The 13,502-nt window shown below is 45.1% G+C and overlaps 1 protein-coding gene across 1 annotated transcript in view; it reads right to left on the reverse strand.

The window, feature by feature from the left end:
- The window catches only part of LOC122931557 (cytidine monophosphate-N-acetylneuraminic acid hydroxylase-like), a 186,363-nt gene that overhangs the window by 116,761 nt on the left and 56,100 nt on the right, over window positions 1-13,502 (reverse strand). The window contains exons 2-3 of the mRNA XM_044285630.1: window positions 7,404-7,607; window positions 1,631-1,722 (exon numbers count right to left, since the gene is read on the reverse strand). Of these exons, the coding sequence (XP_044141565.1) occupies window positions 1,631-1,722; window positions 7,404-7,607 (296 nt within the window). The remainder of the gene's footprint in view (window positions 1-1,630; window positions 1,723-7,403; window positions 7,608-13,502) is intronic.

Consider the following 13,502-nt stretch of genomic DNA (forward strand, 5'->3'; position numbering starts at 1 on the left):
GAGAAGGGCTCAGAGCGGCCGCGGGCCCCGCTGTAGTGTGGCTCGCCTGGCTTAGCCTCTTTCCATTAGTCTGTCCGCTTACCACCGTTAGCCGCCCGCCATGGCGCCACCGCCACGAAAATATAGTTAGTTGCGGGCCAGCGCCGGTGTCGGGTGGTGGGTTTAGGGGCCCTGGACTCAGGGGCCTGTGGGCAATTTCCCCCCTTGCCTATATGGAAGCGCTGGCCCTGCAGCTGGGTGAGATAACTGAAATCCAGAAAGCTGCAGTGGTTTCAGTAAAGTGTAGTTTGCTGAGACAGTTTTGTCTAGATGTTTTTCTGGGCTGGATTTCATGTGGACTGGTGGATAGGTTTGGTAGTGGGATCTGCCAGTCCACATCCTTCCACTACATATATTGTCTTTTGCCAGAGGTAATTGCAGGTGAGGCCTGCTGCTGTGGCTGAGGGGCCACGAGACTTTGTAAAGCCTGAGGTTTGGGGGCCCAGCATCGCCTAAGAAAAGAGGGTCACACGGTCAGAGTCGGGAGGACTTCTGGACCATCTACTTCAAGGGTGCTGGTGTGGTCACAGCATGGAGGCTGCTGGACCGTATATGGCTGAGGAAGCCTGATCTTTTCTCCATCTGGACTTGGGTCTGATGAGCAGACCTGTCAAGGCTTGGAGCCTGAAACCCTGTGTACAAGCTGTGCTTAGAGGTGAGTCAGGGAAAACTACTGTGTATTAGGAAGTACCTAGACGGGTAGGTGTTTATTTGATGCTTATGTTTGTGCGTGTGCTTAAGTGCCACAATAAAGCACCAGTTTGGACATTAAATCCTGTTGTATGTGAAGAAGTACTTTTTTTTAACTATTTTAAACTTTTACATTTAAACTTCACCCTAGGTGACTATTACTAGCAATCATTGGATTGGCAACTGTGTTCTGTGATGGGTATATATCTATCACAGAACACACCATTTTCTGTATTCCAATACAGGGCTGTTACCTGCTGGCCTGTATTTGAATATTCTGGTGATGGGTATCAGAGCCTGCTTGAAGCTCTGAGCCATCTCTGGCACAAAACAGCTTCCTCAATCTCATCCAGTGAATGCTGTTACGGGTGCAGAAGTGCTCGGTTCCCGCATCCGCACCAGATGCCATGGTAACATTTGATCACGGTATCCGAGGGGTTAAATGTGTGTGATGGCCTTATGGCTGATCACATACTTTTTCCCTGGGCCTGCTGACCGTGGGTGCCATCTTCAAAGTGCAAACCTCTACTGTACATGTACGGTGGAGGTTGTGAAGGGGTTAATGGGGTCAACGGTCCTTCAGACAGCTTCCAGCAGTGTCGGATGCAGACATCTCCGGCATGCTACTGTCTGCCAGAACAGCCTGTAAGCGCTACTGTAAAACTAGCCTTAAATACTATTCCCACCAGAGTTTCCGTAATTTTCTCAGTTAGCGACGTCTGTCCTGTAAATTTGCATTTTGTTAATGGGAGGGTCGGGGAGTGGAATTTACAGTTTAGACAACGCTATGATATATTTGAAAAGGTTTGATTTTGAGGGGGTTAGTAAAACCACAGTAAAGACAATGATGTTGGTTTCATATATTTGACTTATAACAGAAATGGATTATTATGTTTATTACCTAGCTCTTCTTGGCAGAAACTATCCGGAGGGTTGACGTATTTCATGGTGCTAACATCCAGCTTCCAGTTGTGTTTGGTACAGCGAACAGTTCTAAATTTCATCAGAAAAAAAAGTATTAACAAGTTAATAACCACACTATCAGTTTAAAACATTAAATATCTGTTAAGTCAGCAGGTTCCGGTACGTACACAAATACCTTATTCCCCCCAAAAAAAATTTCAATGCGTATTGGATCCTAGCAAACCCACGTACCGGGCTTCTCCTCACTATGCTAGGCGGAGACTTCTAACTGTTTTGGAGGCAGGCACTATAGTAACAGCCTAGGGCAGTCCTACTGACCGCCCATTTGTGCTGGTGATGTTACCGGGCTCACTGCTAGGGTGGAAGTCTCTTCCTAACAAAGTGAGGAGAAGCCTGGTATGTCACCGGCAGTAAACAAGTAGATCTTGTACTGCGAGATACAGCACAAGCCAAGTGGGAGCATCGGAGCCAGGAAAAGCTCCAATGATCCACTCATATAGAACAGAAGAATAGCTGATATCCGGGTTCAGCTCTGAATCTGGACAACCCCTTGAAACACTGAAGAGGAAACAGTGTTCACACGAGCCACGGCCTCTTCAAACAGTTAATCAGCAGGGGTGCCAAGTGTCAGACTCCCACTGATCTGATATTGATGATCTACAGTATTTTGCTGCAATAGCGCAGATTAACTGAAAGGGAGCAATACCTGTGAGGTTATATTCACAAGGAGCAGATTTGTTGCAGAATTTTCTATTTTATTCACCTGAAGACACCTTGCACATGCTGCAGAAACAACTCCATTGAGACATAATGGACAGATTTTCAGTCACAGAAAGTGATATTTTTTTTTTATATTAAAAAAGTGACTTTAAAAAACATTTGTGCTATAAAACATGCTTTGCACTGCAAGACACGTTTTTTAATGGCACGTTAAAGGAACATTTTTTGACTACCTAGTGACCGGATTTGCAGGGCTAGTTCGCAGTCGCAATAAATCCAACATAACATAAAAAAAAAAAACAGTTCTTAATAAAAAAAAACTAGTTTGTTATTAACTTTGCAAAATTGCGCCTGGCATCTGAACCAGAAGATTTTTAGGTTTGTTTACGATGAATCCTGTAAAACTGCGCCATTTTACTGCACATGTCAGTTGGATAAAGCACTAGGGAGAAAAAAGAAAAGATGCTCAAGTGACCATGAAAAGTGGGGGATTGCCCTGATTGGCTCCCAGGCTGACAGAGAGCCTGGATGAGCCAATCAGTGCTGCAGCAGGCAGGGAGGTGCCCTTACAGACCAAGCAGAATGTCATACTGTGTTGGGCTGTGAATGAGGGTGCATGGGTCTATTCAGTGTCTGACACAAAACGATCTTAATGACAGTTTACATTTACAGTTAAGCTTCTATTCTACTATCAGGGACACTGAAGGGAAAGGCTACAAAGAATAATAATTGCGTGTGGGAGTGAGAAGTGAGGAGCTGAGGCTGGGTGTGCCTGTCAGTACATTCCAGCTAAAATTACTGCCTTATAAAACAGCGGCAGCTGCTGTATGACCTCGAAAGCAGTTACCTGCAAGGACATTTCTTTTATTTTTTCCCATTTTAACTGAAATATATAGTGGTGGGGGCATAAATCAGTGTTGGTGCATCTCCACACATTTTAACTTTAAAATTTTTGGGGGTTGAAGTTTGGGAAAACAGCTAGAGTTAAGAGAATCAAAGTTGACGAAGTGAAATTCGATCCGAATGAAAAAAAAAAAATGTAATTCGCACCAAATCCGAATTTCCTCACGCTTTGTGGTAACGAATCAAATTTTTTCATAAAATGGCTGCTGCACGTGTTAGGACATGGAGCAAAGAACTCTGGGAACGAGAGATCACCCACAATGCCATGCATGCAATCAGCAGCCAGACAGCCCTGTGAGGTCACAGCCCTAAACCTTCTTGGATTCAGCCATTTTCCAGTGTAATTAGTGCCGGGAGAGATGCCAGCAGGCGCTAGGGACAGTGGTAGAAAAGACTTTAAAACTTTTATTTTGATGTAAGTTCAGGGAAAGGATAGGGAGGAATCATTCCACAGTATAGGGAGTTTACAGCCTGGGAAATAGGAATAATCCTATTACACCTTGCTGCACTGACTGCGGATTCAAATTGCCATTATACAGCTCTGTAATTCCAGCAAACTGTTCTAGTTATTGGGGTGCAAGTGCTGTTTGATACAACCATTAACAGGGTTTATTACAAGGAGTTTTTTCTACGTCTTATTTGCCCTTGTGTGGTGCAGTTATATGTTCTAAAGCATTTTTAGCTTGTATTAGTTAGAAAAAAAGGGTTTATTAGCCGTTGTGTTGTGACGTGAGAAAATTACATCCCTTTTTGGCATGTATTGGTGGCAAAAAATATTTATTTTTCGTTCAGCGGTGCAGTTATATGTTCTAAAGCCCTTTTTGGCATGTATTAGTGAAAAAAGGGCTTATTAGCAGTTGTGTGGTGAAGTGATAACGTTACAGACTTTTTTGGGGTGTTTTAATTTCCTTTTTATTTATTTGATCTAACAATATGTCAGACAGAAGTGCCAGACCCTGCACAGGGTAGTGGCAGAGGCCTAAATGTTTCTGGCGCAGGCACAGGTCACAGCAGAGTAAAGGGTCGTGGCAGCAGGAGTCGCAGCGAGAGGCCTGAGATCCCAGTGTCATCTAGCGGCCATGACCAACAACCCAGCAGTTCTTGAATGGTTGACTCAGTCATCCACTTAGTTCCAAGTTACATCCAATACCCACAGCCAAGAGTCGGTGGGTTCATCAGATACAACCCTTAGCTGGCATGGCCCAGGAGCAGGCCCTGTGCCCTCACCTGTCCTCAACCTGCCTCTGTCCTTTTTCTGTTCCCTCAGCCAGAGAAGTATTCTATGCTGTGGGGTCAGCTCCACTATACAGCGAGGATGAGCTACTAGAGGACAGTCAGCAGCTACTGGCCAGCCAAGATGTGTAGGAGACATCCGCTGCTTCCTCCTGTAGGTGGGCATGTAGTGATGAGGAGAGTGGCATGGGAGCTGGTGTTGCGAGTGGTCAGGCTCCTGACCCAGAGACCCTTGAGGAGGACATCAGTGACGTACAGACAGGACTCAATAATGATGATGTAGCTGATCGCATTTGGGAGCCGGGTGAATTAGGGGCTTCATCATCATCGGGAGAAGAGGGTGGCAGCTTGCCCGTGAGGCAGCAGTGGAGCCAGCAAGTCGCTAGCATGTCTGGGAGTCAGCAAGGTGGCAGCAATGGGAGGTCGGGAGCCAAACGTGCCCGGGGTAGACTACCCGCTTCGCTGGAGCCTACCTGCCCAGAAAGTAGTGGTGCAGGGGTTCACGGAAGCAGCAATGGTAGCAGTCAGTGCGGAGTGTTGGGGGTAAAATCACCTTCTTGGCAGTGTTTTTTGTTTAGCCACCGGAGGAGGTGAACATGGCCATTTGTAGAATCTGTGGGCAGAAGGTGAAGCTTGACCAGGGTGCCAATGTTTGCACCATGGCCCTGCATCAACATATGGAGTGTCACCATAAAGTGGCCTGGGGGAACCATGGCCCCAATGTGGTGGTCCAGACTGGCGCAGCAACCGCTGCATCACCCAGTGGCATGCACTCGATTACAAGCAGTCAAGGCTCCACCACTTCAGCCGAAGGGAGCTGTTTGTCCTTCTTATCATCTGCTGGTCCTGATGCTCCTGCTCCTCCCCCTACTCCTCGTCAGTTATTCCATCAGCAATCGATCACTGAAGCAATTGCCAAGAGACAACAGTATGCATGCACTCATCCAAAGGCGCAGAAGCTGAATGTGCTCCTGGCCAAGTTGCTGGTGCTGCAGTCTCTCCCTTTCCAAGTGGTGGACTCTGCACCTTTCAGAGAACTGATGGCTTGTGCCAAGCCAAGGTGGAGAGTTCAAGCCGTCATTTATTTGCCAAAAAAGCAGTACCAGCCCTGCACACTTATGTAGAACAGAAGGTGGGCCAGTCCTTGAGCCTGTTGGTGTCTGCCAAAGTGCAAGGCAGCGCCGGTGTGTAGAGCTGTAACTATGGTCAGGGACAATACATGTCCTTTACGGCTAACTGGGTGAATGTGGTTCCTGCACAGCAACTTGGCCAGGTGATGCCGCTTCCGCCTCCATGTTCTCACGCTGTTGGTACCGCGACAATGTCCGCCTCTGCCTCCTCATCCTCCAACGTGTCCTCTGCCTCCACTGCAGGGACAATTCACAGTGCCCATCCAGCATACCACATGTGCAGGGCACGGCGGTGTCATGCTGTTGTGCACCTTGTTTGCCTGGGCGAACAGAGTCACACTGGGGAGGAACTGCTCCATGTCCTTCATCAAAAAATAGAATCCTGTCTTTCTCTGCAGCAACTCAAAATCGGAACCATAGTGACCAACAACGGGAAGGACATGGTGTCGGCACTGCGTCAAGGAAGGCTGACTAATGCGCCCTGCATGGCAAATGTAGTCAATCTGGTTGTCAAGTGGTTCCTGAAGACATCCTAAAAATGGCCAGGAAACTTTGCATGCACTTCAGACACTTGTACACCGCAAAGCACACCCTCCTTGAGCTGCAGCGGCAGAACGCCAACATAGGCTGATATGCAACATTCCTAGCCGTTGGAATTCCACCCCCCATATGTTGAACTGACTATACGAACAGAGAGAGGCCATAAATAATTTCTTGATGATCCAAGCGGACAGGAGTACTTCCCTGTGTAACTTCGATGTCAGCCAATGGCAGCTCATGCGTGACACCTGCCGTTTGCTCAGGCCCTTTGAGGAGGCCATGTTATTTGTCAGTCGCCAGGACTACGGGATGAACAACGTCATTCCACGGCTTTGTGTCCTGGAATAGATGCCTATCTGTGCCATTGTCCATCCTCTCGCAGCTCTCTGCACTCACCTTCCTCTGCAATGGCTGCTGTGGTAGGGGGGGGGGGGGTAGGAGCAGTTCCAGCTCCATCAGCAGCAACTTGAGTCTAGAGTCTCTGATGAGCAGATTTCTTCACCCACCTAGTGAAGACACTACTCACCAGCAGCAGCAGCTGCTAGACCTGGAGCACGACCTGAACCAGCAGATGGTGGCATACTTGGACAGTACCCTGCCACCCCACATTGAAGATCCGCTGGACTACTGGGCAGCCAAACTGGATTTGTGGTGGCAACTAGCAGAGTTTGCCCTGGAAAAGCTGTCCTGCCCAGCCAGTAGTGTGGCATCAGAGCGGGTGTTTAGTGCGGTGGGGACCATAGTTACCCCAAAAAGAACTCGCCTATCCACCCAAAATGTGGAGAGACTGACCTTTGTCAAGATTAATCAGGCGTGGATCAGCCTGGATTTCCACCCACCAATGCCTGATGCATCAGGCTAGATCATCCATGGTGCCACACCAACACTTTGACAAAAGAGACCGGTTTCTTCTGGCTAGCTGCCTCAGCTACTATTCTGATGCTGCCACCCGCCTGATGCCACACATCTGATGCCAAGTGCTCCTTCTTTTACCCACCATCTTCAGCTGGTACTCGTATTGCCACCCACCACCCCACTCTGACACCGGGTCACTCTGTGGTCTCCTGATGCTGCTGCCACCTCCTCACTATGTCACCTTGAAACTATGTGCTCTATCATAAATGATAGTGTTGTGAAATATAGTAAGCTTTTCCTGGACAGTCTGACATTTACACAAAGATATAACAATGTGATCATGTATATTTAGAAAAGAAACAATGTTACCTGCTATCGAGGTCTTCAATGTCTCTAATGAAGGTTCCACCTTGATGCTTACATACATTTTTACACGCACGCAATACTTCACCATCTTTAAATACAATAAAGTTCTTTCCTGTTTCCTTATTCCTGAAGAAGTTTATTCCATCATTCAGACTTTCAACTTCACTAGGATTTATTTGGAGGAGAATGCTTGCCGTTTGTCCCACGCTATTTAAGATGAAAACACAAAAAAGGTTACTTGTCAGGTGGAGTAAAGACCCTATATTAAAATGTATTGTTAAATGATTCCTGTAGTTTACACCCACACTGGTCTGTGAATGACAGATGTCATTTTTCTCAGTCACCCTATACGCTTAGAATTTCTACCAATGGATGCAGGCTTCACAGGTAAGCACCTTCTTACCATGCCAAATGATATCAGATGCACCCAGCTATCAGTTTCACAGAGAATGTGCGAAGCACTACAATGCAAAACAATTGCATCTCCGACACAGTTCCGTTCTTCAGATCTCCTAAGAGATCTGATCCCTTATGATAATGCTTTTTATCACAATGTTTAATAGCTCATTTATACTGAATAAGAATGTATCATGTTCGATTAATTAGAGGAAACCTGATTAAATCATTTATATCAACGCAGCAGAATATGGAAATCAGAGGAGGAACTCCTTTTATGAACAAAAGCTTATGATAGTTTCTCCTTTTGTTATACTTTTAAAGGGCATCTGTCAGCAGATTTATACCTATGAAACTGGCTGACCTGTTACATGTGCATTTGGCAGCTGAAGGCATCTCTGTTGGTCCCATGTTCAGATGTGCCCGCATTGCTGAGAAAAATAATGTTTTAATATATGCAATAGCACCAGCCCCTTGTACTGTTACCACCACAGAGTTTCAGCCCCACCCCCTACTTGTGAATAATCTGACATCATCTCCTTGACTCCTTCTGTTCCTGTACTTGCCGGTTGGATGCGCTGAGAGTGCGAGCATGAGTTTGTTCAGTCACTGCAAGAGGCACTCAGCTGACACACAGCTGGTGTATTTAAATCTCATTTAGTCTGTCTTTCAGAAAATTTTCTCCTGGGATTCAAACTCACGACCTTTCACATCAGAGGCAAGGCATTTACCCACACATCTATGAGAGCTGTACAGCCAGTTACTTAAAAAATAAAATAAGACTTCTGCCGTAGATAACTTTGATACCTAGTGTACATCCATACACATGACCGCTGCCCCAACACACCCAGCACTGCTACATCCATACACAGTGTACTGGGGCAGCTGTCATGTGTATGGATGTACACTAGGTATCAAAGTTATCTACAGAAGTCTTATATATTTTTTTTTAAGTAACTGGCTATACAGCTCTCATAGCTGTGTGGGTAAAAGTATAAACTTTTCTGAAAGACAGGCTAAATAAGAACACGAGCACCAAATCTTCAACACAAGAGGCTGGTGGGAACACAGGAAGAGGAAGAGACCTGCATCGCTGACATGGAGGTAGGTATAAAAGTGTTTATTTTTATTTTTTGTACCGGACTGTTACTTTACTGCCACGGGGGAGGGGGGGCTATTGGCGCCATGATACTGGCACATGGATGGGGGAGGAGAGAGGCACTTGATCCCAGAAGTGGGTCTTGCGGGATCATGCGCCGAAGACACATGATCTGGGCAAGAGCCAAGGCAATGTGGACCTGGAGCAGAACCTGGTGAGCACCCCTGGCAACCGCACTCTGACAACCTGCACTAGGGTGTCAGAGGCTGCAGGACAGTGACTGGCAGCAGGGTGGCACACACTTGTGTACAGGGGTCAGGGCACACCTGCTGCTTGACTAGGGGCCATAGATTCTGACTGGCACAGGGTGCCCAGCAGTGGCACATGGAGCCTAATAGGTGGCAAAGACTGTCTAAAGGGCTATGAATGGTACAGGGTGCAGGACAGTGCCAGACTGGCAGAGGGCACAAGGCAGCATACTAGATTATGTTGCCCTGGTGGCACAGGATTTCAGTGGATGAATGGCGCCTGGCAGTGAATAGGTGGCACTGCTCGTGTTTGGTGTGCCACCCTGCTGAACAGCGCAGAGTGATTGGCATCACTGGGATGGTACTAGGTGGCAGACAATGGCTGGATATTATACATACATGACCATAGTCAGACTGGCACAGGGTACATGACCATAGACTGGCACAGGTTACACAACCATAGTTAAATGTTGCGTGCAATAGGTGGCTGAAAAGGGGCGGGTAAAAGGGTGTGGTCAATGAGCGGAATCAAGGGGGCGGCAAAATTAGCTTTTGCCTAGGGTGGCAAAAATCCTTGCACCAGCCCTGCATATTGTGAACCCCACAATCGGTTTCAAAACAATAATCACATCTGTCACAAATTAGTAGCTTGATAAGTACAAAAATTACAAAAAGCTTATAAAAAAAAAATATAAAAAGTCCAGCTAGTTTCCCCCAATCTAAGTTGTGGGGGTTCATCAGGGGCTAAAGTGGCACACAATATTTCAATGAATAACCTTCAGATGTAACAGATAACCACAACACTATAGATTTCACTTTAGCTCATAAAACAAGGTAAAGGCTTTATTACACAGTCAGATAGTCTGCCAGATCATCGCTAACAAGAATTTGTAGGTACGCTCGTTAGCGATGATCTGGCAGTGTAATACTGCCACTCATTACCAGATGAAGAGCAATCCAGATTTTTAAACTTGTTTAAAAATCATTTGCTGCTGGCAGATCGTGCTGTCTAATCACGATCGGCTGCCGACAAACACCTAGTCAAAGTGATGGCATTAATAATCACTGCTCCCCATACTGTGGAGGAGATTGCTGTATGTAATAGCAGCAGTCTCCTTTTTGACAAGCAGGCAATTGCTGGGAAAGAACGCTTCCCTCCCGACAATCGTCTGCATGATCGCAATAACAGACTATGTAAAGCACTGGGTGCTAAATTACTATCAGATTTAAAATGCAGTCATCTATTATGCCGATAAGTATATTCATAATGGCACATAAAGATTAGAGGCAAGAGGGAACAATGTCATCAGTGGTCGTGCAGTATTGTGGAAGCATATCTAGATGCGGAACATACTGTATACTATATTACAGAGAGACTTTTAATAATGATCTGTATGTTGTTAAAGGGGTTCTCCTGGCTTTTGATATTAATGACCTATCCTCAGGATAGGTCATCAATATCAGATTAGCGAGGGTTCGTCACCCGTCACCCCTGCCGAAGAGCTGCATGAGGAGACAGTGTGCATAGTGTGCACATGCTGTCTCCCGTCTCTTTTCCTGCTCTGCTGCAGCAGAGCAGGAAGAGAGAAGGGAGACGGCACATGCACACTGCGTGCGCCGTCTCCTCATGCACCTGGTTGGCGTGGGTGCCAAGTGTTGGACACCCACTGCTCTGATATTGATGCCCTATCCTGAGTTTATATTTATAAAGGTGATGACAAGTAGTCTTCAGACAACTTTAGACTGTAAGGAGAGGGCAAGCAACAGTTTATTGAGATGGAATAATTTTCACCCTTAGGGTTGTACTGCACCAACAGATTATCTGACAGATTTTCTTACCAATTATTGGTCAGATGGCCATTTACACACACAGATCTTTTGTTATACACACCAACTATTGCTCTCATTGGCCAGAAATTGGTTGGTGTAATACAGCCCTTCATACAATAGTTGGTGGCACAGTCAATCAATAGCACAACAGGACCACCAACATCGATATCCCAACTCGACACTAATTCACACTTCAAGTAAAAAAACTGCACCAAAACACAATTAGTTACATAGTTTATACGGTTGAAAAAAGACAAAAGTTCATAAATTTTAACCAGGAAACCAAGTTTTCTCTTTATATCAAAAGCACATATAATAGTATAAAAGTCCATACTTAATAATATCATTTGTGCTTGGGTCCTTTTTGAGGTTCAGCACATGTAGTGCCTAGCGAAAATGTAGCTACGTTTCGGGGGTGTACCGCCTTTGTCAAGCATGAGGGCTAGTCTGCTGATCTCCATTAAATGCACTGCCCTCTATTAGTGTTCATCGAGCATGCTCGGCCGAACACCAGTTCGGCTCAAGCATCTTGATGCTCGGCACATGGCGGTATTTGGCCGAATAAGGCATGTGCTCTAGCGAAATGCTCGGGTCTCCTTTCCCACGTGTTTCTTTGCTGCTATGCAGCCAATAAACATGCAGCTAAGTACTTCTCTGACTGTAATTCCGTAGCCATGTTGGACACTGGCATTACGGTGATTGGCCGGCTGGAAAGTGTCATTAGGTGCTATATAGCACCTGATGACGCGTGTTCGGCTCAGTCTTAGTCAGGGAGAGCTAGGGAGAGTAAGGGACAGACAGTGTAGGGAGTGATATACGAATATTTTTAGCAGAAAAACTTTTCAGAGACCCAAAAGTCCTTTTAAGGACTATTGTGTGTGGCAGCAGCAATATATATTTTTAATGCAACCTGCAGTAAATTGCTAAAATTTTACAGACCCAAAAGTCCTTTTAAGGACTATTGTGTGTGGCAGCAGCAATATATATTTTTAATGCAACCTGCACTAAATTGCTAAAATTTTACAGACCCAAAAGTCCTTTTAAGGACTATTGTTGTGTGTGGCAGCAGCAGTATCTATTTTTAGTGCAAACTGAGATAAATAGCTAAAACTTTACAGACCCAAAAGTCCTTTTAAAGACTGTTGTGTGTGGCAGTAATATCTATTTTTAGTGCATCCTGCGCTAAATAGCGTGCAATAGTTAGGCCGCTGCAGATAGTGACATTATCTGCACCACATCTCCAGTGTAAAGTGTGTGCATCCCAAAAATATCTGTGGCATCCAGTGTCCTTTTTACGTAGACGGTGTCCACTGCGGACAGTGACATTAGCTGCGCCACATCTCCAATGTAAAGTGTGGGCATGCAAAAAATATCTGATATTCAGTGTCCATTTTCAGTAGACGGTGTCCGTTGCGGACAGTGACATTACCAGCATCTGCAGTGTAATGTGTGTCGCTGGCAAGCTAAGACCTATCCTAGGTAGCTAATATAGCTTATATGTTTATATAGCTAGACCTGACAACAACCTTAATACAGTTCCTATGTTTGTGTGTTAAAGACAAAAGCATAGTTATTTACAGTGACTTCATGTTTGGATGTCATATAACTGTTATATATTGTGTTCACAGAAGCAGAAAAGATAATATGCCTTTAAGATTCATTATATGGATGTGAGGTAAGCTCAATGACACAGCAGAAACAACAGAAAGCATAGAGTTAAACTGTTGTTGCTGGGCAGGAGTCTAGACCAATCACAGCCAGCCTCGCACAGAGCAGGAGTCTTGGCCAATCGCAACCAGCCTCACACACAGCCTGTGTGGGAAATTCCCTAGAGAGAAAAGTTGAACAGACATTCACTCCACTAAGAGCTGTGTTTTATGGAAGCAGAAAGGCCAAAATAGGTATTTAAAACAGTTATATAATGTTCTTACTGTTAATATAGTGATTAGAACTGTATACCAAACCAGTTATGTGTGTGTTTACTTACAGTTCCACCAATTGCAAAGTGCAAAGTTCACAATCCAAATTTAAATTCCATATTGCAATTCAAATTGCATACAACCATATTAGATCATACTCAACAAATCTGCAAATAGTTACTGCTAACTGCATATTGCAAATTGCGACCAAATTCAGCAAGTGAACTATTAGTTAGACCTCAGATATACCTCAGAGAGATCATAAAGAATACAGATACTGAAGAGAGAAATATATCCACCATTTTATGTTGAATGACAAGATTGAATAGTTGAACCACCATCTTATGCATACTGCCATTTTGTGATATCTTTTCAACATGTGTTATTTACATGGATTATCTGCTGCGGAGGCAGCAGTGTTATATATGAAAAAAGTTGAAGTTAATAAAGAAGGTATTTGAAGCATTTGGTGTGCTCTTTAAACTTACTGTTTCCATAGAACGGCGCTAGAGGAATTAAAGTAATAGACTGTCTGGTTAGACTAAAAGTCTGAGACATCAAAATTCTTCTAATGCCACAGCGCAAAAGGCACTTCATAGTGCTGCGCCTG

Source organism: Bufo gargarizans, chromosome 3 (assembly GCF_014858855.1).
Source record: "Bufo gargarizans isolate SCDJY-AF-19 chromosome 3, ASM1485885v1, whole genome shotgun sequence".
Classification (NCBI taxonomy): domain Eukaryota; kingdom Metazoa; phylum Chordata; class Amphibia; order Anura; family Bufonidae; genus Bufo; species Bufo gargarizans.